The sequence below is a fragment of the Neodothiora populina genome (genome assembly GCF_041146345.1).
Source record: "Neodothiora populina strain CPC 39397 chromosome Unknown canker_contig_12, whole genome shotgun sequence".
NCBI lineage: Eukaryota > Fungi > Ascomycota > Dothideomycetes > Dothideales > Dothioraceae > Neodothiora > Neodothiora populina.
In genome coordinates, this window is record NW_027191404.1 from 2074917 (window position 1) to 2098941 (window position 24025).

General features: G+C 49.8%; 9 protein-coding genes across 10 annotated transcripts; 3 read left to right on the forward strand and 6 right to left on the reverse strand.

Moving 5' to 3' along the window:
- Positions 1-1077: 1077 nt before the first annotated feature.
- On the reverse strand, positions 1078-2922 carry AAFC00_001371 (uncharacterized protein; the record flags this gene model as incomplete). Of its 2 annotated transcripts, XM_069340556.1 has the most annotated exons (3): positions 1078-1896; positions 1960-2814; positions 2908-2922. In XM_069340556.1, the coding sequence occupies 3 exons, from the start codon at positions 2920-2922 to the stop codon at positions 1078-1080; spliced, it is 1689 nt and encodes a 562-aa protein (XP_069204023.1). The 2 variants fall into 2 exon arrangements, with proteins under 2 accessions (XP_069204023.1, XP_069204022.1); XM_069347915.1 differs by lacking the exon at positions 2908-2922 and having other exon boundaries at positions 1960-2850.
- Positions 2923-3949: 1027 nt separating this feature from the next.
- Positions 3950-5328, forward strand: AAFC00_001372 (uncharacterized protein; the record flags this gene model as incomplete). The annotated part of the gene is made up of 2 exons (XM_069340557.1): positions 3950-4067; positions 4130-5328. The coding sequence occupies 2 exons, from the start codon at positions 3950-3952 to the stop codon at positions 5326-5328; spliced, it is 1317 nt and encodes a 438-aa protein (XP_069204024.1).
- A 2668-nt stretch (positions 5329-7996) lies between these two features.
- Positions 7997-9796, forward strand: AAFC00_001373 (uncharacterized protein; the record flags this gene model as incomplete). Its single annotated transcript, XM_069340558.1, has 1 exon — positions 7997-9796. One exon carries the CDS (start codon positions 7997-7999, stop codon positions 9794-9796), a length of 1800 nt encoding a protein of 599 aa, XP_069204025.1.
- Positions 9797-10383: 587 nt separating this feature from the next.
- On the reverse strand, positions 10384-11973 carry AAFC00_001374 (uncharacterized protein; the record flags this gene model as incomplete). The annotated part of the gene is made up of 4 exons (XM_069340559.1): positions 10384-10596; positions 10670-11519; positions 11578-11834; positions 11911-11973. 4 exons carry the CDS (start codon positions 11971-11973, stop codon positions 10384-10386), a joined length of 1383 nt encoding a protein of 460 aa, XP_069204026.1.
- Positions 11974-14316: 2343 nt separating this feature from the next.
- AAFC00_001375 (uncharacterized protein) lies at positions 14317-16359 on the reverse strand (the record flags this gene model as incomplete). The annotated part of the gene is made up of 2 exons (XM_069340561.1): positions 14317-15646; positions 15707-16359. The coding sequence occupies 2 exons, from the start codon at positions 16357-16359 to the stop codon at positions 14317-14319; spliced, it is 1983 nt and encodes a 660-aa protein (XP_069204027.1).
- A 1646-nt stretch (positions 16360-18005) lies between these two features.
- Positions 18006-18512, reverse strand: AAFC00_001376 (uncharacterized protein; the record flags this gene model as incomplete). Its single annotated transcript, XM_069340562.1, has 1 exon — positions 18006-18512. One exon carries the CDS (start codon positions 18510-18512, stop codon positions 18006-18008), a length of 507 nt encoding a protein of 168 aa, XP_069204028.1.
- Positions 18513-19544: 1032 nt separating this feature from the next.
- On the reverse strand, positions 19545-21880 carry AAFC00_001377 (uncharacterized protein; the record flags this gene model as incomplete). Its single annotated transcript, XM_069340563.1, has 5 exons — positions 19545-20127; positions 20222-21305; positions 21409-21446; positions 21497-21537; positions 21617-21880. The coding sequence occupies 5 exons, from the start codon at positions 21878-21880 to the stop codon at positions 19545-19547; spliced, it is 2010 nt and encodes a 669-aa protein (XP_069204029.1).
- Positions 21881-22323: 443 nt separating this feature from the next.
- On the reverse strand, positions 22324-23159 carry AAFC00_001378 (uncharacterized protein; the record flags this gene model as incomplete). The annotated part of the gene is made up of 5 exons (XM_069340564.1): positions 22324-22435; positions 22490-22798; positions 22854-22945; positions 23010-23044; positions 23099-23159. The coding sequence occupies 5 exons, from the start codon at positions 23157-23159 to the stop codon at positions 22324-22326; spliced, it is 609 nt and encodes a 202-aa protein (XP_069204030.1).
- Positions 23160-23442: 283 nt separating this feature from the next.
- On the forward strand, positions 23443-23893 carry AAFC00_001379 (uncharacterized protein; the record flags this gene model as incomplete). Its single annotated transcript, XM_069340565.1, has 3 exons — positions 23443-23486; positions 23546-23693; positions 23753-23893. 3 exons carry the CDS (start codon positions 23443-23445, stop codon positions 23891-23893), a joined length of 333 nt encoding a protein of 110 aa, XP_069204031.1.
- Positions 23894-24025: the final 132 nt, after the last annotated feature.

The window sequence follows — 24025 nt, forward strand, 5'->3', positions numbered from 1 at the left end:
GCAACCGCCGGGATTTGCGTGCACGGGCCGAGAACGTCAAAGCAGAATTTTAGCATATTGCGTCGATCGATTGGCCTTCTCGCACCTCGTCAGTGTCGGACGGATGTGCGCCTAGAGGTTCGCCTTATTAGACTTTGCATGAAATGGAGCTTACGAGGCCCCAGTAGATGCAATCGAAGCCTCATCGAAGAACGCTAAATCTCTTTGCGTTTTCCTCGCAAGTCATTGAGTCTCCGTTCGCCTTTCTCGGGCATACTTATAGAGGGCGAAACGCCATCTGTGGCGCTTTGGCTTTGCCTGCAAATGTCATCGGTAGAGGGTTGCTTGGACCCTCAATTTTCACTGGCCGAAGCGCCCGCGAGCTCGAGTAATCGTACGAAGTCGGTCCGATGACTATCTACCTAACCTTATTGGGTTTGTATTTCTTCGCTTCTGTGTCGTCTCGTCTTTATCAGGCTCGACACTGGCGACAGCCAGTCATGCATGATACGTGGCGTAAGTTTAGGCATAGTAAGGGATCACGAGTGATCATGTCCGGTAGAGCCACTCATGTCTCCGTATAGCACGGCTACAGTTGCTAAGTAACCAGCTTCCCAATCATACTTGTATGTCGGCGTGTGGCATCATTGCAGCGGCGCATCATCCATGCGATCCAGCCACACAATCTTCTAGCTCGCTAGCCCCCTTGGCCTGTCGCTGAGCGTCAGTTCATGCCCTCCCCCATTTTTGACGATTCACATCCGCGCCAGTCGAGCATGCCATCACAACGCTTATCTCAATATCTACAGCTGATGTGAGGTGCTTGAACCGGTAAAGGTGGAGAGGTGCACGAAGCGTGATGAACGTGCATTCTCCCAGACTCGCGGGGTTCAAACGTTGCTCTTTCCATTCTGACGCGATCCTACCAGTCTCGGATGGACCGAGGTTCCCCTTCGCTTATAACAAAAAATACCACACACCTTCGCAATGCTTGAATCGTTCAATTGCATCGCAAATGGCGTCAGGGCCGTGAATCGTCGATCATCATAATGTATACACTCTGACTCGTCTGGCATGGCATGGCGTGGCGTGTTCAGATCAATGCTCGGCAGCTACAACTCGTCCACCATCAACAATCATAAGCTCATTGAAACGCTTGTTGATGTCGTCGCCGCAACACTGGACTCTTGTCCAAGTGTAGACTCTCCCCGCGTTGGTGTCCACCTCCCAAACGCGCAGGCGGCGATGAAAGCCGCCATAACCTGCATAGCCTCCGAATCCGCTCCCACCGGCATAGCACATCCAAGGACCGAGTCGATCGCTCTCGCTTGTGGTCGATAGCGGACGAAGGGCACAGAAGTCGTTGACGTGATCGTGACCGCAGCCGACAGATACCACGCCTTGTTCTTTCAGTGCTTCATAGAAGCCAGAATTGAAACCCGGGGCAGTGCTAGGTTCGCGCCATTCTCCTCCAGCAACGACATTGCCCTCCGTCGTGTACTCTGGCAACGGTATGTGGATGAATGCCATGTCGATATGTATGTGGCTGTATTTGTCATTGTTGGCCTTCAGCGCTCGAGCGGTGTCTCGGAACCACTGTATCTGATTGGGCCTGATCCAGTCATAGCCTCGAAACTTGGCCTCGTCAGGGCTGTAACTATGCGAGTCCAACAGATACAAAGTAATTGCCGAATGCTGCGAGGGAGCAGGCGCGAGAATTTCCACCACATAATTGCCTACGCCATCAACTTCTGGCGGTCCAGCTTGAGAAAGGGAGTGAGGTAAAGTTGACATGAGTGACATCTGCTCTTGTCGGGATAGATGTGTATGCCGTTTACCTTCGTCGTCATGGTTACCGAAGATTGCGGCATAAGGTATGTTACGCTCGATGAAGAGCTGGGTGAACTTGAATATGGCCTATAAGGATATGATCAGCAGGGGCAAGCAGATCACCGGGAATTGGGTACTGAGAAGACGCACGCTTTGCACATCTGGCGCAGTATCGCCGTTGACTTGGTCACCACCCAAAACGACGAGATCAGGCTTCTCATCATCAAGTATCCTCTCAAGAAAATCGAGTGTGCGAGGGTCCGCTTCGCATTTTCCATGTATCTCGCCATGCTCATCAAGCGCATCACGGCAAGCTCCTACGCCGGTGCTAAGATGTAGATCGCTGGCTTGTAGAATCTTGAAAGTACCGTCTTTGCGTACTCTTGGAGGTGAATACTTCTTCTCTGTTCTTGGTTGACCATGCCGGAGAGTCAAACGTGCCACGTGAAGGTCTGACGCAGTCTGTAGAAGCAGAGGCGTCTGAGTAATGGACCAGCCAGGTCTGGGCTCGACAGCGTCTGCACCGAAGAGAACGTCAACCGCAGTGATGGCTCCACCACTGTCAGACTCAGAGCGCTTGCTGGTTCTGAGAAGCCATATCCCACCCGGTCGGGATTCCCATCTATCATTCTGCTTTCCTTGTGACTTCTCAGAAGTACTAGGATCCAAACGACCAACTCTGATATCCATGACAATCTTGTCAGTAGTCGAAAGCTCCTCCTCCTTCTTGCGTCGAACATGCAGGTACGCCGAGCTCAGCCATCGTTCACCAAGGTAGAGGTCTTTCTCGATGCGGTACCAAACTTCAGGATCCAGATCGCAACTGGAAAAAGGGTTGGCTGTGGAGCATGTCGTCAGGGTGACATCGGTAATGACCAGGCCGGGATGGTGTAAGAAATTGGCCGTGTGTATTGAGTGTGGGAGAAGACGATATCGTGTATCAACGACGAAGACAAAGACGAGTATGGTGACAAGCAGAGCGGCTAATTGAGAGATGGTTCGCACCTCGTAGTAGGTCAGCCGAGATGTAGTACAGTACATGGGAATGTAAGATGCCGTTCAGGAGACATGGTAAAGACGATGTTCGTGAACACTCACAATTCGTCGAGCCATTGCTACAAGACCACCTGGGAGGAGAAGGACAGATCTCCGTTGCAGCTACACTCGAAGTCTAGCTCGCAAACGAAGCTACTACGAGGGGTAACCTGGTCGAATATGGAAGGTGTTGATGCTGGCGCACTGCGCCATGTAGCATATTGCCCTCTAGAATTGGAGTCTTTTGTGGAAGTGTCGTCTTTGATATATTCAAAGCAATGGCAAGCGAATTTTGGATGAACGGATGCAAAACATATCCGTGGTCAAGGAATGGCGGACAAGCGACACGGATGTATTGTGGAAACAGCGTAGAATATCACATGTAAAGTAAAGATACGTTTACCCCATGCGGAGAGCAGGAAATCGGCCGTCGCCAAGTATTGTAGACCTCTGTACCTTACCCTACCCCGACCCCAAAGGAGATCTTGTGTCGGACTATGAATGTAGCAGTGGTGCTTTACTTGATAGGGAGTAATTGAATTGCACTGAAGCTACTGCGATTCAGTGACGTTATGTACTCGACTGATAGGATGTCATATCTCTTCACAATAATATATCAAAAAGATCAAGATAGTCTTACCAGGGAGTATAGCCGCAGGAGGAAGCTCACCTACCTAGATCTAGTGAAACCTTCCATCCAACTACTGCCCCATACCTCAGGGAGCAATTTGTGTATATAGACTTATCTAACACAACAGAGCATTTGACCAGCGAGCATGCAATGAGACTAAGACTCGGATAGTTCAACTGACAATGGAGATGTACTCGAAGAGCCTCCGCGAATCGCCGTTCGACGGTATCGGTGCTGATGTTTTCCCCCAGATTTACTGGAATTTGTACCTGAATGGTCCTGATGGATCTACAAAAATTTCCCCGACTGACCAGACAGCGTCTTGATATCATAATTTGTACATATCAGCCTATGATTTCCTCGATAGATCAATAAGGGCAATTTCCGAACGTCGATTCCACAAAAGAAATTGCGTTCCAGTAATAGTATATACAGCCCTTGTTGTCCCATTGCGGCCCTGCACAATTTGCTCGCATGAACCTTTCCCTTTCGACAGCAGGCAGGATTTCTGCTCATCTTCCTCGCCCACACAATCGCATCTCGCTGCGTACCTCCAGAAGGACATATGCCTCCGCATTCAGTCCCTTCGCCGGTGAGCGTCTCGCAATCTCGCAGCTCCGCTAATTAGACGATTTAACTGACGATTTGCCACAGAGAATGACCTCGTGCTAGTGCGACCAAAGGCGGATCCATCTGCGACTCCAATCCTCACAAAGCCTCTCACAGCTGATCGCAGAATTGAGACGCATAGGGGTACAGTGAGCCATAATGATATCATTGGAAAGTCTTCACGCGATCTGGTCCGCAGCAGCTCAGGAGCCGAGTTTAGCCTTCATCATGTCTCCCTTGGCGAATATGTGACGTTGAGCAAGAGGCTTGTTACACCTATTTATCCAGCAGACGCGAATCTGATAGCGAGCCTGTTTGATATACACGTGTCGCCAGCAGCTGCTTCCGCAGACGCTGAACCTTCGCAATCACGTCTGGAGATTTTGGAGGCTGGCACGGGTCACGGCTCCCTTACGCTGCACCTTAGCCGAGCCATCCACGCTGCTAATCCCCCGAAACCGGAGCAGTCAAGCGTTGACTCACAGGCAAGTACTACTGCAGGCGAGACGTCCGCTAGCGGTGCTACCGCTGGTATCTCTGAGAGTGACGACGCCTTGTCCGCGTGGCGAGCTTCTCGTAGAGCAGTCTTACACACGATCGATGTCTCTGCCAAGTTCTCGCAGCATGCTCGGAAGGTTGTGCGTGGCTTCCGTCATGGACGGTATGCAGATAACGTCGACTTTCATGTTGGAGACGTAAGTCAATGGGTTCGTGATGAGTTCGCACGCAGAGCCTCCAGCACGCAGTCTTCTGGAGATGGGTCAGATTCATCACCGACTCCGTTTCTAACTCACGCTTTCCTTGATCTTCCGTCAACCCATTCACACCTCGCCACTGTTGCTTCGGCCTTGCGTACTGATGGCATACTGATCATCTTCAATCCTTCCATAACCCAGATCGCAGAGTGCATGCAAAAGATAAAGCAAGAAGGCATACCTCTTCACTTAGATCAGACGCTCGAGCTTGGTCAGAACGGCACAAGTGGCGGCAGAGAATGGGACGTGAGGGCTGTTAAACCACGAGCAGCATTGAAGAAGGAGCAAGCGCAGGTACCTATTAGCGAGACTGGTGAGAGTGAGAGTTCTAGCTCAGAAAAAGAGCCTGTTGCAGCCTCTGCAAATACCAATGACGACAATTGGGCCCTGGTATGCCGACCTAAGGTTGGAGATCGCATAACAGGGGGTGGTTTTCTCGGTGTCTTCAGGAAGATGAAGGACCGAACGAGAACTGTGCCGCCAGCTTGATCTCGGGCCAGTTCACTGTACATTGGTCACTAAAAGTCAATCTCTCCTCTGGAAAAAGATGATATATGAAAGTAGAACGGTACGAATTGCAAGCTTCGTGGTTGTGGCACATTCTCATTCGTGCGTCCTCTCAATGGTAGGTGCGCTCTCAACTTACTCTGGACGAAATGATCGAAAATTCATGGTCAGGAGCGAAAAGTTGTATGGTTCATTGGCACAGTAGCTATGTAGAGAGCAATCTAGTGTTTCACCCCAATCACCGACAAGACAATCAATTGTCCATTAGGCATGAAAGTGCTGCTGTCAATTGTCAATCTCATTGTAACAATGGTATCGCGGCTTCCTATTCGGTATCAGTCATACCCAGCCTTCCACCCAGCCACCTATTACAGTTGGCAGCACTCGGTCTGTTCTTGCGTTTACATTCTGTAAGTTCTGTAGTCTGCCCAATCCTTACATGAGCGATCAGCTTTTGTATGAGACAATATCACGGTCCCATGGAACTTCGCAACTTCGGTCCGGTCGCATTCGAGGTGCAGCCGCTTGCGCCACCGATGGCTCCAGATGTTGCACAAAACGCAGTTGACGAGGGCCGTTCGAATATGATCCCCGATCACAAGTGTCGAGGCATCATCAGAATCGTTGCGTTGGAGCTATATCATTATGAGCACAGTATACCCTTCTGGCACAAGAATGTACGCAGCGAGACTCCCTTGGTCAGCGATCTTGCTATCCTCTGTAGATTGATATGGTTCCATGCTGATATATGCCAGGTCTGTGGAGAGCATGCCGGCAATAACCACCTTTACGCCTACATCTGTAGGATTCATGGTCACAGTCCCAAGAAAACGCTCTCTCACATGGCACAATCATCAAGATCAAAGGCCACGACATGCTCGACTTGTCGCTTTCGCAATCAATGCCCAAAACCTTGCGAACTACCAGAATACAGCTCTCGCCAGCTCGTAGATTTGGCATACTTTGACTGCCTTTTTTATGTCAGTGTTGCCAAAATACGGGAACTTCACCAGGAGCTTTGCGATCGATTGAGACATGGATTGATGTCACCAAACCAAATCATCCACACGTATACTGTCAAGCCAGATGCTAGCCCATTATCTTGCAGTGTCAGGGATCTCCTTGAACAGCTAGAGCACCTATGGAACACCCTCACCGACCCTGGTGTGATCGGTACTCTGGATACCGCTCTGAGATTCCGCAGTCTAGGCCATTGGTCGATCGTTCTCGGAGACTGCACTGACTCCTTCACAAACAGCAAGGACTGTAGGACTCGCAGGGCTAATCTGTCCAAAACTAAGCCTGGGCGTGAAGCCGTGAAGGACCAGTTCTTAAGAGCTCCTGGGCTGATGAACATATCAGATCATAGTATGACTTCGTCCATGATAGGCCTTCTAGTGAATGACATCCATGCTCATGCCATGCGCGAAAAGGGGACATTCTCTGACTTCGCTCTGAAGCTGGTGCGTGGCGAGATGATTGAAAGCTATAACATCAATATGTCTTCAAACTCTTCTCCTCTTGTTTCTGGGCGTCAAGACTTAGCACTCGGCCACATTGACGACTTCAAGACTAGAGTCAACCATACAGAACCCGACACGCCAGAGGATACGGACAAGAGGTACAATCATGATCGTCTCAAGCATATGAATGTGTTTCCACCAAGTGGTTCACTCGCAAAACAATCATATGCGTACAAGCCACACTCATCAGGAAAGGGCCAGGGTCACCTACACGATAATGATCCATCGACCCAGACAGCACGGCTGGCCATGGCCACCACAGCTTCAAGGAACACCAGGGGCATGGTTCAATATACGGCCCCGACCTTGCCAACGCTTCCGTCGACCAAGAGCCAAGATCAAATATCTCTGGCACTGTTGGAACGAAACCACACAGCAGAGGCCGGGCTATAGAGCACCTAGCGATGCAGAGTCAGCCCTCATCCATGAGTCCGCCATCGAAAGATGGAACGTAGAGCATGTCGAAGGCCGAGCTGTATGCAATGACATCAGAAAGACCACCATGCACCTTGAATTCGCGCAATGGGCCTCTCGGCATGGATGGTGCCGGAAAAGGTGTCAAGAAGTCGACCACGATTGGCCGGATGGTGTTGCAGTATACATCAATGAAATGGAGTCGGAGGTGCTGGGCAGACAGAACCATTTGGGTGTGAAACGAGCAAGATCAGTGGACTAGTGCTGCGGACGATGTACTCGTGTTTCGCGAAAGATACCTTATGATCAGAATAATCCATCAATACGATATATGTATGGACCTGTAAACTTCATTTTCTGATACTGACATGAAGCTACAGTACTGTACAATGCTGCCAGTAATTCGCTCGCGCATGGTTACTGTCATCGACAAATACCGTGGCCATGGTATAGTAGTTCAGGATGAATGAGGCGCTATCCTGTACCTGCAATTTAAGGTTATGAGTAAGTATAGATTGCCGAAACTCCACTTGTCAGCCCATATCTTGGCGGTAGTGCCACTATATGTTGATGAAATCACGACCAACAGCGGTGCTTTGAGCCTGTGATACGGGCTTCGTTAGTCCTTAAAATCTCAATCAACCCTCGTTATCATATTCCATCCTACATGTAACACGTATAAGTACGTTACTCAGCTTCGTGTCAGAGTGACGATGTATGCAATATTTCCCGCAGTCACTGCGACCAAAGTCCAGACAGCAGCATACCTGGTCGGCGTTGCCTCGTTCTCCATATCGTTTCTGGTCTTTCTCAACGCGTCCATTTCCTTCGTTATCACCGATTGCATCGGACAACAAGAAGGCGTTGGAGATGCTGTAGGAACACTGGGATTCGCTGATGAATTGCTTGCTCTAGCAGCATGTCCTCTGTGGGGCCTGCTCAGCGATAGGATAGGAGTGAGGAATGTCACTGTCTCTGGATTCTGCATCATTGCACTTAGTTTCTTCGTGCTTGTTCAGAGTCGAAATGTCTATCCGCAGTTACTACTTGGTAGATTGCTCTTCAGCGTTGGAGGCGCCGCTTGCAGCACCATGGTCACTGCAATTTTGCCTGCTTTGACAATGCGTCGTGTTGAGTCCAGGCCTGTCAATCGTCCAGACGAGAGCAGCACAGAGCCTGACTTCAATGTACGACACTCGGGTGCGTTCAGCGTCAGTAGCGAGCTGACTATCACACCTGCACGCTACATTTTTTCGCCACCTTCTTCGAGCTCTGGCCGACAACGGACAACCTACCCGCAATCTGTCGATAAGGACCAAGGTAGTGGAGCAGGGACGAGTAGCCAGCTTGCAGGCTTCGTAGGGTTGTTCACGGGTATTGGAGCATTGCTTGCTGTGGCAATATTTCTCCCGTTGCCAACTACTATTGCTGGTGCTGGCACTTCTAAAAGGGATGCAGTCCAGTACAGCTTCTACATTGTCGCGTGTATTGCTTTGATCTTAGCAGTGCTGGTCTACCTCGGCCTTCGAGGTCTCCCAGGAGACGAGGGCAAAGGCTTTCGCAACATCTATATTACTCCTGACAGGTCCTCACACACAGAAGCCAGTACTATAAGTGGAGCAGATGCAACGCCGACGCCATACGTCCACCTCGTAAAGGCTGCGCTTGGCCTTGCCTTTACAGACTCGAGGATTGCGCTTGGATATATTGGAGGCTTTGTTGCACGAGGATCATCTGTTGCCATTTCGCTATTCATCCCACTGTTCGTCAATGCGTACTTCATTCGAAATGGTCTCTGTGAAGGGGACCCAGGAGATGACATCAAATCGAAATGCAGGCGAGCGTATACCCTCGCATCAATGTTGACCGGATTTGCAGAGCTAGCTGCATTGCTGTGCGCTCCACTTATCGGATGGGTCAACAGCCGCTTGAGCAAGCAAGAGTCAACGGCAAATATTCCACTCAGCATTGGGGCAGTGGCGGGTATTGCAGGCGCCGTAATCTTTGGCCTGACAAGCGACCCCGATCCATTTTCAGGTGGCGGAGCGACAGTAATAATTTCTGTCATCCTGCTTGGAATCAGCCAGATCACCGCCATTGTCTGCTCACTTGGCACCCTGTCAAGAGGTATACAGGTCGTGGCGCAACCCCCATTCGACAACATCTCCCATAGCGATGAGCCAACCCCGTCTTCCGAACAGCCAACTGCCGGCATGAATGGTCATCACGAAAGCTCAGAAGCCTCGCCGCTACTCACACGACAACCGACAGCGGCAAGCAACCAACCGATAGACAGAGTGCAGCTGAAGGGAACCATCGCAGGCGTCTACTCGCTTCTAGGAGGTGTGGGCATTCTAGTTCTGACGAAGCTCGGAGGCTTTCTGTTCGATAAAACGCATGTCGGCGCTCCTTTCTTTGTGCTTGCAGGTTATAATGGTTCGCTATTGGCTGCTGTGGCTATTATTGCAGCTGCAAAGTATTGTCGTGGTATGAGTCGCACGGCGACTTCGTGACGATTGTAATATAACGAGAAGGCTAGCATGTACAAATCCTGTTTCTAATCACAAAGTCCTACTGCCAACCAAAATTGCACCCGTCAAGTTTGGATCGAAACTTTTTCTACCAAGCCGAATTGGCCATTTGCATGTTTTCTCGTTTGCGTTAGCTCGATCCGCACCTGCCTGTCATGAATCCCACACGATACGAGGACCACCACCAACCTTACATCCACAAGAACGAGCCAGCCTAGCAAGGAGGCAAAAAAGACTCAAAGAAAACAAGAACATACAGCAGCTGGGATTCCCACGTGGTCACCCACCGTAGTACTAATCAGCCGGTCAACTGCTTATGTCTGGCAGAGCGGACGGGATGCCCAGTTCTCAGCTGCCTGTGGCCGTATGTACTTTTATGATTTGTTTTTCAGGTATATATACTTGTTACTACCGCTCTTGAATTAAGACTGCTCTTGAATGGAGCTTCTCCTAGCTATCAATATGTTGTCGAAAGTGCGAGAAGGTCTCTTTTGTTCTCGGGTATCCAGCACTGATGAAAGTTATTGCTACGCCCTACACTATCCAAACAGCACACGGCGACGCATATCTCACGTCTCCGGCTTCCAAACAATGATCTTCTGGTCAAAGCCCCCAGTAACCAACCACTCCTCAGTCTTGCCATTCGATTGAACGAGTGCCGTGCAGAGACAGCGAATCTTCGAGCCGATATCATGGCCTTTTAGTGTAGCTACGACTTTGCCTGAGCTGGCCTCTATTCCCCGGACAACTCCGTCGTCGCTGTTGACCCAGACGCCACTGCCCTAGATGATGACAGATCTGTTAGTGATGTGAGGCGTCGGGTGGAGTTTTCAAGAATAGATGGTATCTACTTACATCAGGCCTCCAGGCAAGCGCGGGGGTCGAATATGCAGTTTGCGGTGCCAGAGTGTTACAATGAATCAATATGGCGGCAGCCTCTCGGTCTTGCAGCGCGAGCGCGGCGCGGGCAGAGGCAAAGCCAGACTGCTCGCTGGTCTCGGGATTGATGAGCAGGGAGGATGGCGCCGAAGACACTGGGCCGCTGGTGGACTCTGCTTGTTCCGAAGACGGGAGTAAGAGGCGCACAAGGAGCAGCTTCATGCTTGGAGTCGCGGACGTAGCTATGGCTAATAGTGTGTCGTCTGTAGGACACAATGCGAGCGAAGCTGGGGTCTGGTGGGTCCAGCTGTTTGCGTGAGGGGCGATGTTCTGTTTACCTAAGAGATCGCCAGACATAGCACTGTGAAAATATAGATATGTCGAGTCTCTACGGGTGACTATCAGGATGGGCTGCTTGTTGTCTGGGTGCTCAATAAACAAGATCGCTTCCGGGTTGGTCAGAAGCTCGATCGAAGCAGTGAGTCTAGGCTCCTGCTCGCTGCCACTCATACTATATAAATTGACCTTCGCGTCCCAGCCAGCTGTCGCAATCAAGATCGTGTCGTCCATTTCATGGCTCGCAACCTGTACAATATATTTGTTGTGGTCACGACGTCGACATAGGATGTTGCCGGCCAGGTCGCTGATGGTTATCTGCCCGCTCATTGATCCAGTCAACAGATGGCCGCTGGGCAGCATAGCACAAGAAAGAACCGGAGAATCTTGTAGACTTGTCAGACTATCTTGCAATGCGCATGATGGTACTTCCATAACATTGACCCGACGATCTGCTGTTGTAGCGAACAACAAATGCTTTCCTTGGTCACTTTAGTCAATTAGCCAATTACTTTCTCTCAGTATGCAGCCACTAGACTAGTACACACCCTTCTTGGATATTGCCGGTAGCAACAGCAAACGACGTATGAATGATGTTAGAAGTCGTCGGCGAGGGAATCGGATGCGCTATAGCTGGCGCGACTGCAAGCCATTGCTTGCCGGCATCGTCACCAAGCTTCTCGAACCTCAGGCTTACGTCAAAGATCTTCTTCTCTTCGAGGACTCTTTCGAGAGTAAAATCGCCTTTCTTGGTAGAGCCAGCACTCGCAGCGAGATTAGCTTCACGGATCAAAGCCTCGAGTGTCTGTGATGATTCGTCCTTGTTTTAGTCCTCTGGTCGGCTGCACGAAGAGCACATGTATTTCTGTGACAAGACGGACCTCGGTGTAGCCGTGGCTTTTCAAGAACCTCGCGACTAAGAGAGTCGCTTCCTGATTCACCATTATATACAGTACTTGCGATCGCTACTGCCCCTCCAGGTCTTGATTGATAGGTTCAGATCGACAGAGGGTAATGTACATGGTGAGATATGGCTGCGGACCGCTAGATGTCAAAACAGTGCAAACTGCCATAATAACTCTATCGTGTTACCACACTATCAGAAGCATGCTCTTCTGGATCACAAGGCAACAACCAGACACTGCATATAGTTCCGTCTCTGAGATTCTGCCGAATTCCCGATGAATCTCTGATACAAGTAAGGCATTTACCCAGTAGTATCAAGCCAATGGCCAAAACATTTCAAGGGTTGTGCCGCGTGTCACGCCATCCGAAGTTCAAGCTCATCAATTGAAACATATGATCAGACACTGATTGAAGAGATACTTCAATCCACATTGTTGCATACCTTTGACAAGTTATTCTGATATGAAACAACTTTTGTGTAACCCCTACCCTCCATTTCGGCAAGCAGGCTAAACGTTGGGGCTTGTCAGATATTCAAATGATGGCTCGAATTCGCCCGACGCGATGCAATCGTAGCCTAATTTCATAATTTTCTTCCTCGGTGTGGAGAGACTCTGGCGATAGGAAAAGCAGGTTTGTATAAGTCAAATGCTAGACTGCAGAATTAAGGCAGATCATTGAAGTGCTCTCTTCATTGGGCATAAAAGTGACATATCTAGCTAAGCCGGAGTGCTGCACCGAACTTTTGGTAACACATCACATCACAGGAATGGGGTAAAAGCTCTTCATTGGGGGAGTTGGGAGAGGACACGGTTCTCTGGGATTGCCTAAGTTACCCTGCATCCGTTCTGGACGCCTGCAACCTCACACAGCATCTTGAGTTGCCGCCATCTCGATCGAGTCTCGACAGCTCATAGGCGGCGTGGCAGAAAGCGTGCAGGATGACCGGGGTGCTTTCTACACGGCAACAGATCAGCCCGCTCCTCCACAATAGGTATACCCCCGCTTATGCAGAGGCTTGACTATCAATCGAACTGTACATGGTTGAGCATTGAAGACTCCATAGCCCGGCTCATGGCACGCAATCCGTATGGGGTATGTTACGGCAGTAAACGTTGACGCATCAATGGTATCGCAGGAGCGCCTACCATGGCGTGCATACAGATATGGTCGACAGTATTGCTTGAGGGAATTGTTTTTCGTCCGAAAATGCAGCATAAAATGAAGCCCCATCCGCCCCAGTGCGAAGTTATCATCATCTCTTTAATCGTAAAGATATCGTGTTCATTGGTTTCTAACCAAGCCAAGCAAGAAAAGTCCTGGACCATGAGCGGTAGCAAGAAACACTACCAACAAAAGTCCAATATCACCGGCTACCTGCTGGGAATAGACGGGGTAGGTGTGGAGGCTTGCTCGAGCATAACTGCATCTGACACTGAGATTAGTTACCTATAGGGTATACATGGCAGAATCTCAAAGATCTGGCTCGTACGAAGGCGCGAAATCCCGGATGGACATCTACAGACATGCCGTTCCAGGGACACATGTCTGGCATGTTCGGATGTATAAGGGTCAAGCGTCAAGATGAAGCAGAGAACCTGTACAGTAAGTACTTTGAAATGCATTGGCTTTTGGCGTGTTAGACTATCGACTGATCATCACAACGACTTCCTTCGCAGCGAACCTCTTCCAGGAAGGTGCCTCCGCGTATATCTTTGGCTGATCCAAGGTCCAAGCACTCTGCCAAAGCTGGTCGTTTGCACCGACACATCTGTGTCTGGGCAGAATTCGCCGATTACTAGCATTGCTAGCACATCCGAGTTCATGCAGTGCCAATCGCCTGAGATGAGCGAGATTACGAATCCGGACTTTCGATATGTGCATATCAACGCGTTGGCCTCTCGCACAAGTTTGACCAAGTTGAGAGACTATCTTGAGTCTGCTGGATCATTGGAGGAGTGTAGACCACAGTATGGCAAGCACAGAGCTCGAGGTCGGGCTTTTGCGAAGCTTGCGACCAGTCAGACAGCGTCCCATACTGTCATGGCCCTTGACGGTGGGCTTCTCGAAGGAAGACGTGCTTTAGTGCGACACAGCAAATCAGGCTGCGAATTGACGAGTACCGAGTGCGAAAAGTCGAGTACTGACAGTGATCACCAATATCGTGTGGTCATTGCTGATGGTTCAAATCCCGGGCATGCGATCGATGTAACGGAGGCTAAGTCCGAGATCCAATGTTGATATCGCATTTGGTAGTCTTTCCCCTAGGTATTACTCCACGCAATGACCTGAGACTTTTGTAGCATCTGCCGTGTAACAAGTACCTGTGCAGTAAATGCCTATGCATGATGCTGCTTTGACGATCGGAAGCATGCTGCTTCTTACTTTTCCTCGGTTGTAGTAGTGACTTGCGCAGCTTCTGCGCAACATCTATCACATAGACAAGCCCCTCCAAGAGAGCCTGCTGCCCACTCTCGGCGGTCATTCACAGGGAGGTTGATGTCGCAATAGTGACTAAGTACCTCTTCTCCCGCCTTCAGGCCAGGCTGGCTTCGCTGGGGCTCCCCTTGTGTGACAACATTCCATGCAGCCCGCTCCTTCAATACGGAGAATTTGACTTCGGAAGACCAATTCCAGGTCACATTCGGATCACAACTGTGATTTGCAAGACACCAGTTCGGATGAACGGCACTGACTTCTGGTCCGCGAATTGGTCGACCGCTGAGACCACTCAATCGTGCTGATGCAGTCCCACGGAACTTTGCATACAGTGTGTTGAATACCCATACATCGTACTGAGGGTTGCGGAAAATGTCGATATCCATCATCTCAAGCATATTGAATGGTAACACAACATTGGCTTGGAAGCTGAAAGGTAGAGTGAGTGGGAATTGTGAATGCATGGTGTCGGACGGCTGTGTTTCGATCTCGCTCCAGACACTTGACAGATCTTCAAAGTGATAATCGCCCCATATGTACTTGACGTATTTCAAGTCGAGTGGATGAATTTCTTGCGTTTCGGCCATGGCAAGGGCTCGCAGCAATAACAAGGTGTAGAGCGTATTTGCAGCTTCAGTAGGAGGTACGTTTTTGGCAGTGTCTTCGACACCTCTGTCACAGATTGCTGGATGATATTCCTCGCAAGCCATGTCGTAGCACGTCTCGTTACAAAATACGACTGAGCACTCAGGGCAATCGACAACCTCGGCGAAAGCTGCGTCGGTCATCTCTGGTAAGTCAGCGCTGCATGCGTCACATAGCGCATCTTGAAGTCGATTATTAGCGGTCAGCAGAGACCGCTCTTGCAGGACGATCTCGCCGGGCATCAAATCCTCTTTCGCGAAGACGCCCAACTGTCTGCTGGTCCCTTCTTGGCCTGCAAGTGCAGGCAGTTCTGTGGCCTTGACGACGAGCTTAGGTGCAATTTTCTCCATCTCCGCATTCAAGAATTGCAAGCTCTCATCAGAGCAACGATCAGGTTCGTGAGTGTTCCAAGGGTAGCACTCACGACGAACCATACCATTGTCTGGGTATTGATCGATGCTCAACTGACTGTCAGAATCAGATCGATCTTCGACAGAAGATTTGATGCTGGCTAGTATTTCTTGAAGTGCATGGTCACCAGAGAAGATCTCAAGACCTCTCATACAGTATTCAGCTGCACTTCTCTCGCATCCACATACATGTAAGCACAGAGCTAACAACTTATATCTGATGCACGAATCAGCCCTGCCAGTGTTGTACCAACCTCTGTTCTATGGGCAGACTTACATATCTCGAGCATATTTCTTCTTGGCCCAGGCCGATACTTCTCCCTCGGTGATAGGAAAGATGGGAGTCCCATTGCCGTCTTTGTGAATACACTCAGGGTGAAACAAGCTCTTCTGCAGATCCGGATAGTCATTCAACATCTGGCAGCGACTGGGAATAGATTCCCGGGAGATAGATTCTGCTAGTGATATGAAAGTTGGATCATAGAATTCAGCATCTTCATCGTCAAGATTATCGATCAGAAGAAGAGCTTTATATGCAGAGCCTGCAGCCAGATCATAGTATCCGCAGTCCTTGTAGGCACTTGCGATACGTGAATATAGCTCAATGCTATATGGATGTTCTTCGAGCAAGCTAAGCAAGCCCTCGAGTGTACACAATCTCCGATTCAGTTCGACATTGGTGACCTGAGAAAACTGCTCGCAAGACTCTGTACTCTCCTTATCGCCGAGAAAAGGATCTCTCACCAACCACACGAATTTTTGAGCGTACGCGTTACACGCATCTTGCGACGATTCGCCCTCAGACGAGCTGTTCCGCGGCACTAGTTGCACGCGTTTTACATCGTGATCATTGTAGCTGCAGGACGCAATATTCAACTGCTCCAGGGCTTCTTCGACCCCTTGCAAGGTACTATCATCAGGACTGCTCATGTTTTTCTCGATGCCGATGCAGCAGCTGCCGTGTTTAAGATTATCTTATGTGAGGAGAATAATTTTGGCGCCAAGGGAAGCATTTTCTGTAAGGAACAAGTTCGGGTACACGGTGCACTATTTTGTGCCTGACTAGAATTAGCATGCACTACCTTAGCAGCATAGCAGTACGAGTCTCCTATTCATGGTAATGCACCGGTATATGAAGACGTTATGCAAACTCAAAAACCCCTTGACTGGATTCTGTGATTCTGCACTGTTTCCACGATGCATGCGCCGAGTGCTTGTCGCCAACGTTGTGGAAGCCGCTACCCTTACACGCGCCATAAAGCTTGGTGTGACTGGAGGACACGGAACACTGCAAAACGACCCAAGTTAGCCAACGCAAACTCCGATTGAGTGCATTAAACGTGATCCGTCATGAGGGGTCCTGGAGAATAGCCCAGATTTTATGGAGCACACGCGTGGATCATGATCTGTGATGGAAAGCGAAACCTGCAGATGTTTGGGTTACTCGAATGCCATGACTCTTGAGCCGTGACGAGTCACGAAAACTAAGGCTACAAGTAACTTTGGGTAGACATCGCTTGTTTCAATAAGCTGGCATCCAATAGATTGTGATTACCTATCACATGTTTCTCGTGGTCTCAAGAAGATATGCAACCAGTAACGATAAGGTCAGGTATGTTTCGACTACGATTCCGCTGACAGCCGAATGCTCCAACAGCCGCTGCACGCCGCATCCATTGACATCCGACTAGAAACTATGCTTAACCGCGAGTCCGCAGTGCACTTGTGCCGAACAGGCCGGTTCATCGTCTTTTGGCTGCGGGATGTCGCAGATCACTCGAGGTACGGAGGCCTTCCGTGCACAGCCAGGAAGTCGGCCATCTGAGTTCAAGGCCTCAGGCTTTGCCCGGGGTCGTCAGAGATTAGACTTTGGGCGTGACAAAGCCACGCAATCGATCAGTGCCGTCCGCACTCGATTCCGAACCTTGGGTAACGCGGGGAAGTGTTCGCCACTTTGCATCTGCTGCTGCGCTGCGCATCTTCGAACTCGGCACGCGGCTCAAAATTTAGGACACATATCGTACCGTTCGTTGACATCTCTGTGGGACGTAGTATCGGCTGCTGCGATCGCGAGCAGCTGTAGTAAGAAGCTCCACCGACCATGTTAAGCTAATCAAGAATATCTCACATTCATGGTGTAATCACAATTTGAAGAGAATAGTAAAAGGGTTTCAAGGTTCAATGTTCGTTAAGCCTAATGTTGCGAAGAGGGTATCTTAATAATAAAACAACTGTTCCCGTCCACCCCTGTGGACAGGTCAGAGGCGCTATAACAAAATGCTCCAGCATTCATTTTGTAATCATTCAAGTCATGAAGAGTAGAGGCGAAGTTCAGAATATACCGCCGTATCGTCTCTGGATCTGCAACTTATGGAGTCGCCCAAAGAGCTGTGTGCTCGAATGGCCTGTCGCGATGTTGGTGAGGACTTTTGTCCCAAAGTGACAAATGCGCTCTGGTGGCTCTCGGCATTGCGCCTTGGAGCGGCTGCTTCGATTGAATCGAGCCTTTTCAAGGCGATAATCGATAATGGTGGTAAGAGGATGAGACATTCGACGGAATGCACAGCGAGTCCTGCTCAGCGTCCATATCCAACCATTCCCGCGCACCTGGCGCAGTAATAAAGGTTCAATCCATACGAGACGCTGCCAGCAGAAGCATCAATGCTTAGTGTTCTTTGGCAACGTGAACACCTCGCAGCGCAATTGGGCAGTGACATCGATGCCGTTGATGTAGAGTCATTGCTGGAAGATGAATCGTCGTCGCAGTCATCAACGTGAAGCATGTTTTGTAGCGGTCGAAGCTGAGGTCGAGGTCGAGATTGGTTTGTGGTAGGTGATAGAACAGATCGCGTTGGCAATTGCATTGATCCTGGGGCACTCATCGTGAACGTCCAGGGATCGTGATAACGTTCTAGAAGAGCTGAAGCTTGAGTCGGAGTGAAGTGATGTGCACTGTACTCGTCCGCAGGCTTTGATGGTGTGAACAATGGAGTTTCGTTCGAGTTGTTGTGGTTTTGTGTGGGAAGTGAGAAATAGCAGGTCTTATCAGCAGAGTGGGCGGGCAGTGTGTTTTGATATGGCATGATGAGAGTGATATATGGCTCGCGATCCCAAAGTTGCTGTAAATATCGGTTCAGGAGGTCTCTCCGGATCGGGGACATGCATACTTGTATATAACGCGAAGGGACTGAACTCCGAAAACCCGATCAAGAGTATTTCTCATGGTAGATCTCGATGCAGGCGGCTCACAGTTCGCAGGGTTCAAAATAGCCACTTTATGCGGGACCAGTTGGTGTATCAGAGTTTACTAGATCGCCAAGCCGTAGCATGTTCGAAGCCATCGCGCGATCCCTCGAAGCTAAGATCCTTATGTCCGATCCTTAATTCGATGTGATGGTGAATTATCGATCTGGTCTCACTTTCATACTAATCATCTGGAGTTGTGGTAATTCTCGAACCAAACTCCGCTTTACTGGAAATCTGAATTCCTTTCGTCGGGATGTTGTTATCGCAACAATGTTTATATTAGGAGAGGCATGCAGGCGTGAGTAATCAAACAACAAAATCATCTTGGAGGTCCAGACCGTCGCCAGAGCGCAGCCGAAAGCCCCACAGGGACGCCTGGACACGCCATGGTAGCATGGAAGGGCCTCGTACGGTGGACAGGCAACAGTGTATCGTGCATGATGAGTCAGTGCGCAAGCTTATGAAACAGTGAGTCTGTCGCATGTACTTACTTGTACTGCATACGTTCTGGTAGGTACCTCACCTCAGGTTGCTGGAACAGGAAAAGCTGGCTGGATGGCTGTCTGAGTTAGAGCAAGAATGAGGCTGTCACGCGTTACAGCATGCCTCACCTCCTGCCTCGTCACCCTCTTGGCTCTTGTGAGTCGCTTGGCCGGATAGCAGAGGATCTCGTCGATTACTTGTATGTTTGGGAGGACATGAATTGCAACAAGTCGTACTTGTGTTGCGTGATCAGACGCCATCATCAGCACCGTGATTACTCTTGCGCAATATCGTCAGATAAAGTAGTGGTATTGATCTGAGCTTTGGACTAGGCGCCATGCTTGTAAAGGACCACTTTCCAGCCTTCATAGGTGGTGCCACGCAACCTACACCTCGCTAATTATCTTGCCCATCAAGAGGGCGTCGACAGTAGCCCCTCTTTCAACAGATCCCTTGGCAGCAGGAAGACACAAGAGAGCATTCGCTCCTTTGAAGCTGCCGATTCTCGAGCTGCGTTGGCCGCCCGTACTGGCAGCATGTAAAATGCCATCCGCTCTCGCACTGACAACCACACGGTGATACTCTGCACGTTGCGGGTCCATACGTACAGCCTGATCCAGCACGACTTTCACTTTCGGTAGACCGGTGGGGCTGATCCCTGCAGTCTTGTGCAGCGAGGGCAGCACGAACAAATGGTAGGTCACGACTGCGGAGGCTGGGTTGCCGGGCAGGGAAAAGATGAGTTTGTCATCTACACGCTCACCGGCATTGGTCTTGAAAGGTACACTCGCGAATGTTGTGGGCTTGCCGGGCTTCATCGATACTCGGCCAAAGTGAATGATGCCACCAAGAGACCGTTCAATGGTTGGCTTAAGCAGATCAAGCTCACCCATAGATACGCCACCGCTCGTGATGATAACATCCACTCTACGCATTGCGTCGCGGAGGGTCTGCTCCAAAGCACCAGGTCTATAATGATAAAGCTGTTAGCTCTCCACCTATATACAAAATGCTGAAAAAGTAGGTGCTTTTGAGGATCGCTAGGGCAATGCAAAGGACGTACCTATCAGATGCTATACCGAGATCAACGGCTTCGAACCCAGATCCTCGAATAGCGGTCAAAAGTGTCGGTCTGTTGGTGTCTCTCACCTCCCCTAGTCGTAGCTGGCTTTCCCTGTCATGGTTGACAATCTCATCTCCAGTGCTGAGAACTCCCACGATAGGCTTTTTGTAGATAGACACCTCACGAGTGCCTACTGATGCCAAAAGACCGAATTCGCCTCCTACCGCGGTAATGCCTTCTCCCTTCCGCATAACGACATCTCCATTCATGACATCACTTCCAACCTCGCGAACGTTCTCGCCTGGTTGGATGGCATCGGTAAGTATCTCTACTTCTTTCTCCTCTTGACCATCTTCAGTCTTCGTCTTCAAAATTGTGTCTTCTACCATGACTACCGATGTAGCGCCTGGAGGGAGTGGTGCTCCGGTGGTGATCCGAGCAATTTCACCCTCTCTCAAGGTAGCATGCTCACCTGCTTGCGCGTGGGATATCATAGCCACAGGGAAAAGTCCTTTAGTGCTTGGAGCTTCTTTGCCAGCAATGACTGCATAACCATCAACTATACTTGCCCTGAAAGCTGGTACAGACTCGTTGGCTTGGACATCCTCAGCCAGCACGTGGCCGACAATGGATTCATTCAGGGCAGTTCTGACAATCTTTGGCACAGGCGTGTTCGCATCGATCAATCTCAAGGCTTCCTCTACAGATAGCATAGGATAGGGTGACGTTCTGTAGCGCCTCGTAGGACCATCGTTTGGGTCATTGGATTGAGGCCTGCTCTCGGGATCAGTGTGAGCCTTAGGTCCAGCATGGCCATGTCCATGTCCATGATTGTGATTATGACCACCTTGAGAAGCTGTAGTGGGCAATGAGTCCTTGGCTGAAACACCAGCATCGCTCTCCAATTTTCCCATGCCACCTTCGTGTAGCTGTCTCGAGTTCTCGCCTGCCGCTTGCTGGCAAGCATGCGCGAGAAGTTTGAAGATTGATTCTAGGTTCTCAGAAGCACCCTTTGGTGATCCAGGCAGCGTAACAATCAGGGTTCCGTCTCGCACACCTGCGACCGGTCTTGACATGACGGCGACTGTGTTTGGTTAGAGCTACTTTCGAGAATGATGTTCTTCTAGTTCTAAATATGCAAGCCTGCATGTGGCATTATTACTTGGGATGTCTGGGTGGGTTCTTACAAGGAGTAACTTTCAATGAGGCAGCCAGCATTCCATGTCTAGTGGATCATGAGTGACGGGTATACATGACATAACGATAGTTACTTACACGAGGCCGGGCGCATGTTTATGTATCAGAGGGCTAACAGCCTAGAGAACGGGATTAATACATAACATCATCACTGACGTTTAATGTTCCATCAACGGCAACACATTGGTGGACACAAACCTCTGGAGTGATGTCCTTCACAGCAAACCCAGTTCCTCCACTAGTGACCACGAGATTGACACCAGCCTCGACATCTTCGAGTATCGAGCGCTGAATCATCAAGACATCGTCGGACACAATCTTCTTCTGCGCCACTTCCCACTTGTCTGAACCCTGTTGATCAAAGATGTTCTGCAGGGCGGGAATGCATTTGTCCGTCGATGCGTCTTTGTATGCTGTTTCTGATATGACGATAATGGAGGCGGTCAGTTTATCTTGTGACATGTTTAGAGGCGTGATTGCTAATGCACGTTGTGGTTGGTGTTGGAGAACGTGGAGAGTTCTAGTGCGGAGAAATTGGTCTGGATTCATGCATGCAGACCAAGAATCCTCTGGACACACATAACTATAGGACCACAGATGGCGTAACTTACGCTACTAAGCTTATACTAATACTGACAGAACGACGATACCGAAAATTCAATTAATCGGTTGATCGTCCAGTTTTACTGACGAGTTTTTCATTATAGTGTGACTTTTCGAAATGATATCATAGTGTGCTATACAAATCTATACATCATGAAATTGAAGCTACGATCCAGCCATATCTTTCCTAGCGCTAGCCTCCCACGACGCCTGCAAATGCGCTATTTGGGTATACAATGATCTTTTCCCGAGTTAGGCTCCGCGATGTGCAGAAATCCTGTCTTTTCAGCTTCGTCTGGCGACTACGAGCTTTGAGAAAAGTCGCCAGCGCCACCTGAGAGGAGAAGTCCGATGATGAGACCGAAGAGTCCAAGAACGGAGCTGAAAATCTCGATGACTAGGATCTTGACGAACCTGAACAGAATATAAGCATTTGCACTTTTGACACAGCACGCAGCAAGCACTTACAAGCTCGGGTCGGCAGCATCTGCAAGAGCGGCACTGCTACCGTTGATTCCAACCGATACACCGCAAATCAGGTTGCACATGCCGACTAACACTCCAGACCAGAAGATGGCGAATCCGACATAGTAGTTGCCTCCAGAATATAGCGCATCCCCTTCTACTGCTGTGACTTTGGCCGAGAAGACGATTGACATGATGACTCCGTAAATGGCGACAACTTCGCAGAAGATGATGGAGATCAAGTTCTTGGTTCGGATTCTAGGCGCCTTGACACCACCACCGATGATCGAGGTTCCGGTAATGAAGATTCCCCTGCGGTATCCGTCTCAGCGTGCATATTTTGCTTAGTATACGTCTCATTACTGACCATGCTGCTCCAACCACTGAAAGGCCGATACAGAGGGCGATGCCGGTGTCTGCCCACGCGTAAGGCGAGATGCTCTCGATGAAGTTGCCAACCTAATCAAGTTGTCAGGAATCTTATTGAGCAATCGCAAGTAATGCCGGTATTGTAGTTGCATACATTGAACGCCTCTCCTTCGCCATTGAATAACATGTCTGCAGCATAATTAGCACAAGTTCAATCGAGGTTCTTTGGTGATGATCGCGTACACAGTCCGATCACGGACAAGGCGGTGACTGCGCCAGAAGCGCCATACGTGTAAGCTCCCATGTCTTCAAGGATACACAGGCACCAAATTTACGACGGACAGAAGAGTGAACTCGGTGTGGCTCAAGTGCCTGTGATGTTTCCCACTGAGCTGTTGGTGACGATGTAGCTTCACTGGAGCGGCAATTACCGCCGAGCCGCAGTCCAACCTCCGCCGTCTCCACGTGATATCGCATCGAGCGTCAGTTCCTACTACTCAACATAGCTACGCTCTCAGACATTGCATCCTGTCTTCTTCATGCGCACTTGCTTTGCGCATCATTATCAACTCACTAGATAAGACAGCATGGCGGCCCCAGAGAAGTACTATGAGCTGTACAGGAATACCACGTAAATGCGCACTTGTGATCTCCCATGGAACTTGGTGACTAATGCAACCTGCGCCATAGTATCGGTTTGGCTCTGGCGGATACCCTCGACGACTTGATCAGTAGTCGTCGTATCGAACCGCAACTTGCCATCAAGATCATGGGCCATTTCGATCAGATCATTAGTCAGGTCTTGGGTGAGAAGGTCAAGGCAAGGATGAGTTTCAAGGTACAGAGAGCACAATACAGAATGTCTTCTTGCGCAATTCTTAACAATGAAATTATCAGGGCCATCTTGATACCTATCGCTTTTGTGATGAAGTCTGGACATTTATCATCAAGAATATCAAGTTCAAGCTGGACAATTCGCAGCAGATTGAAGTCGAGAAAGTCAAGATCGTCAGCTGCCAGTCTAAGGACAAGGCATGAGAGACGACGGGTCGTTGACTATGTTTATCACCCGCAACGCTCGCTCTTGATGCTGCTGCTCTACGGCATCGAGCACTGCTGGGAGAGGTGGTTCCAGGGATGGGAGGCTATCAACGCGCAACGTCGATAGAT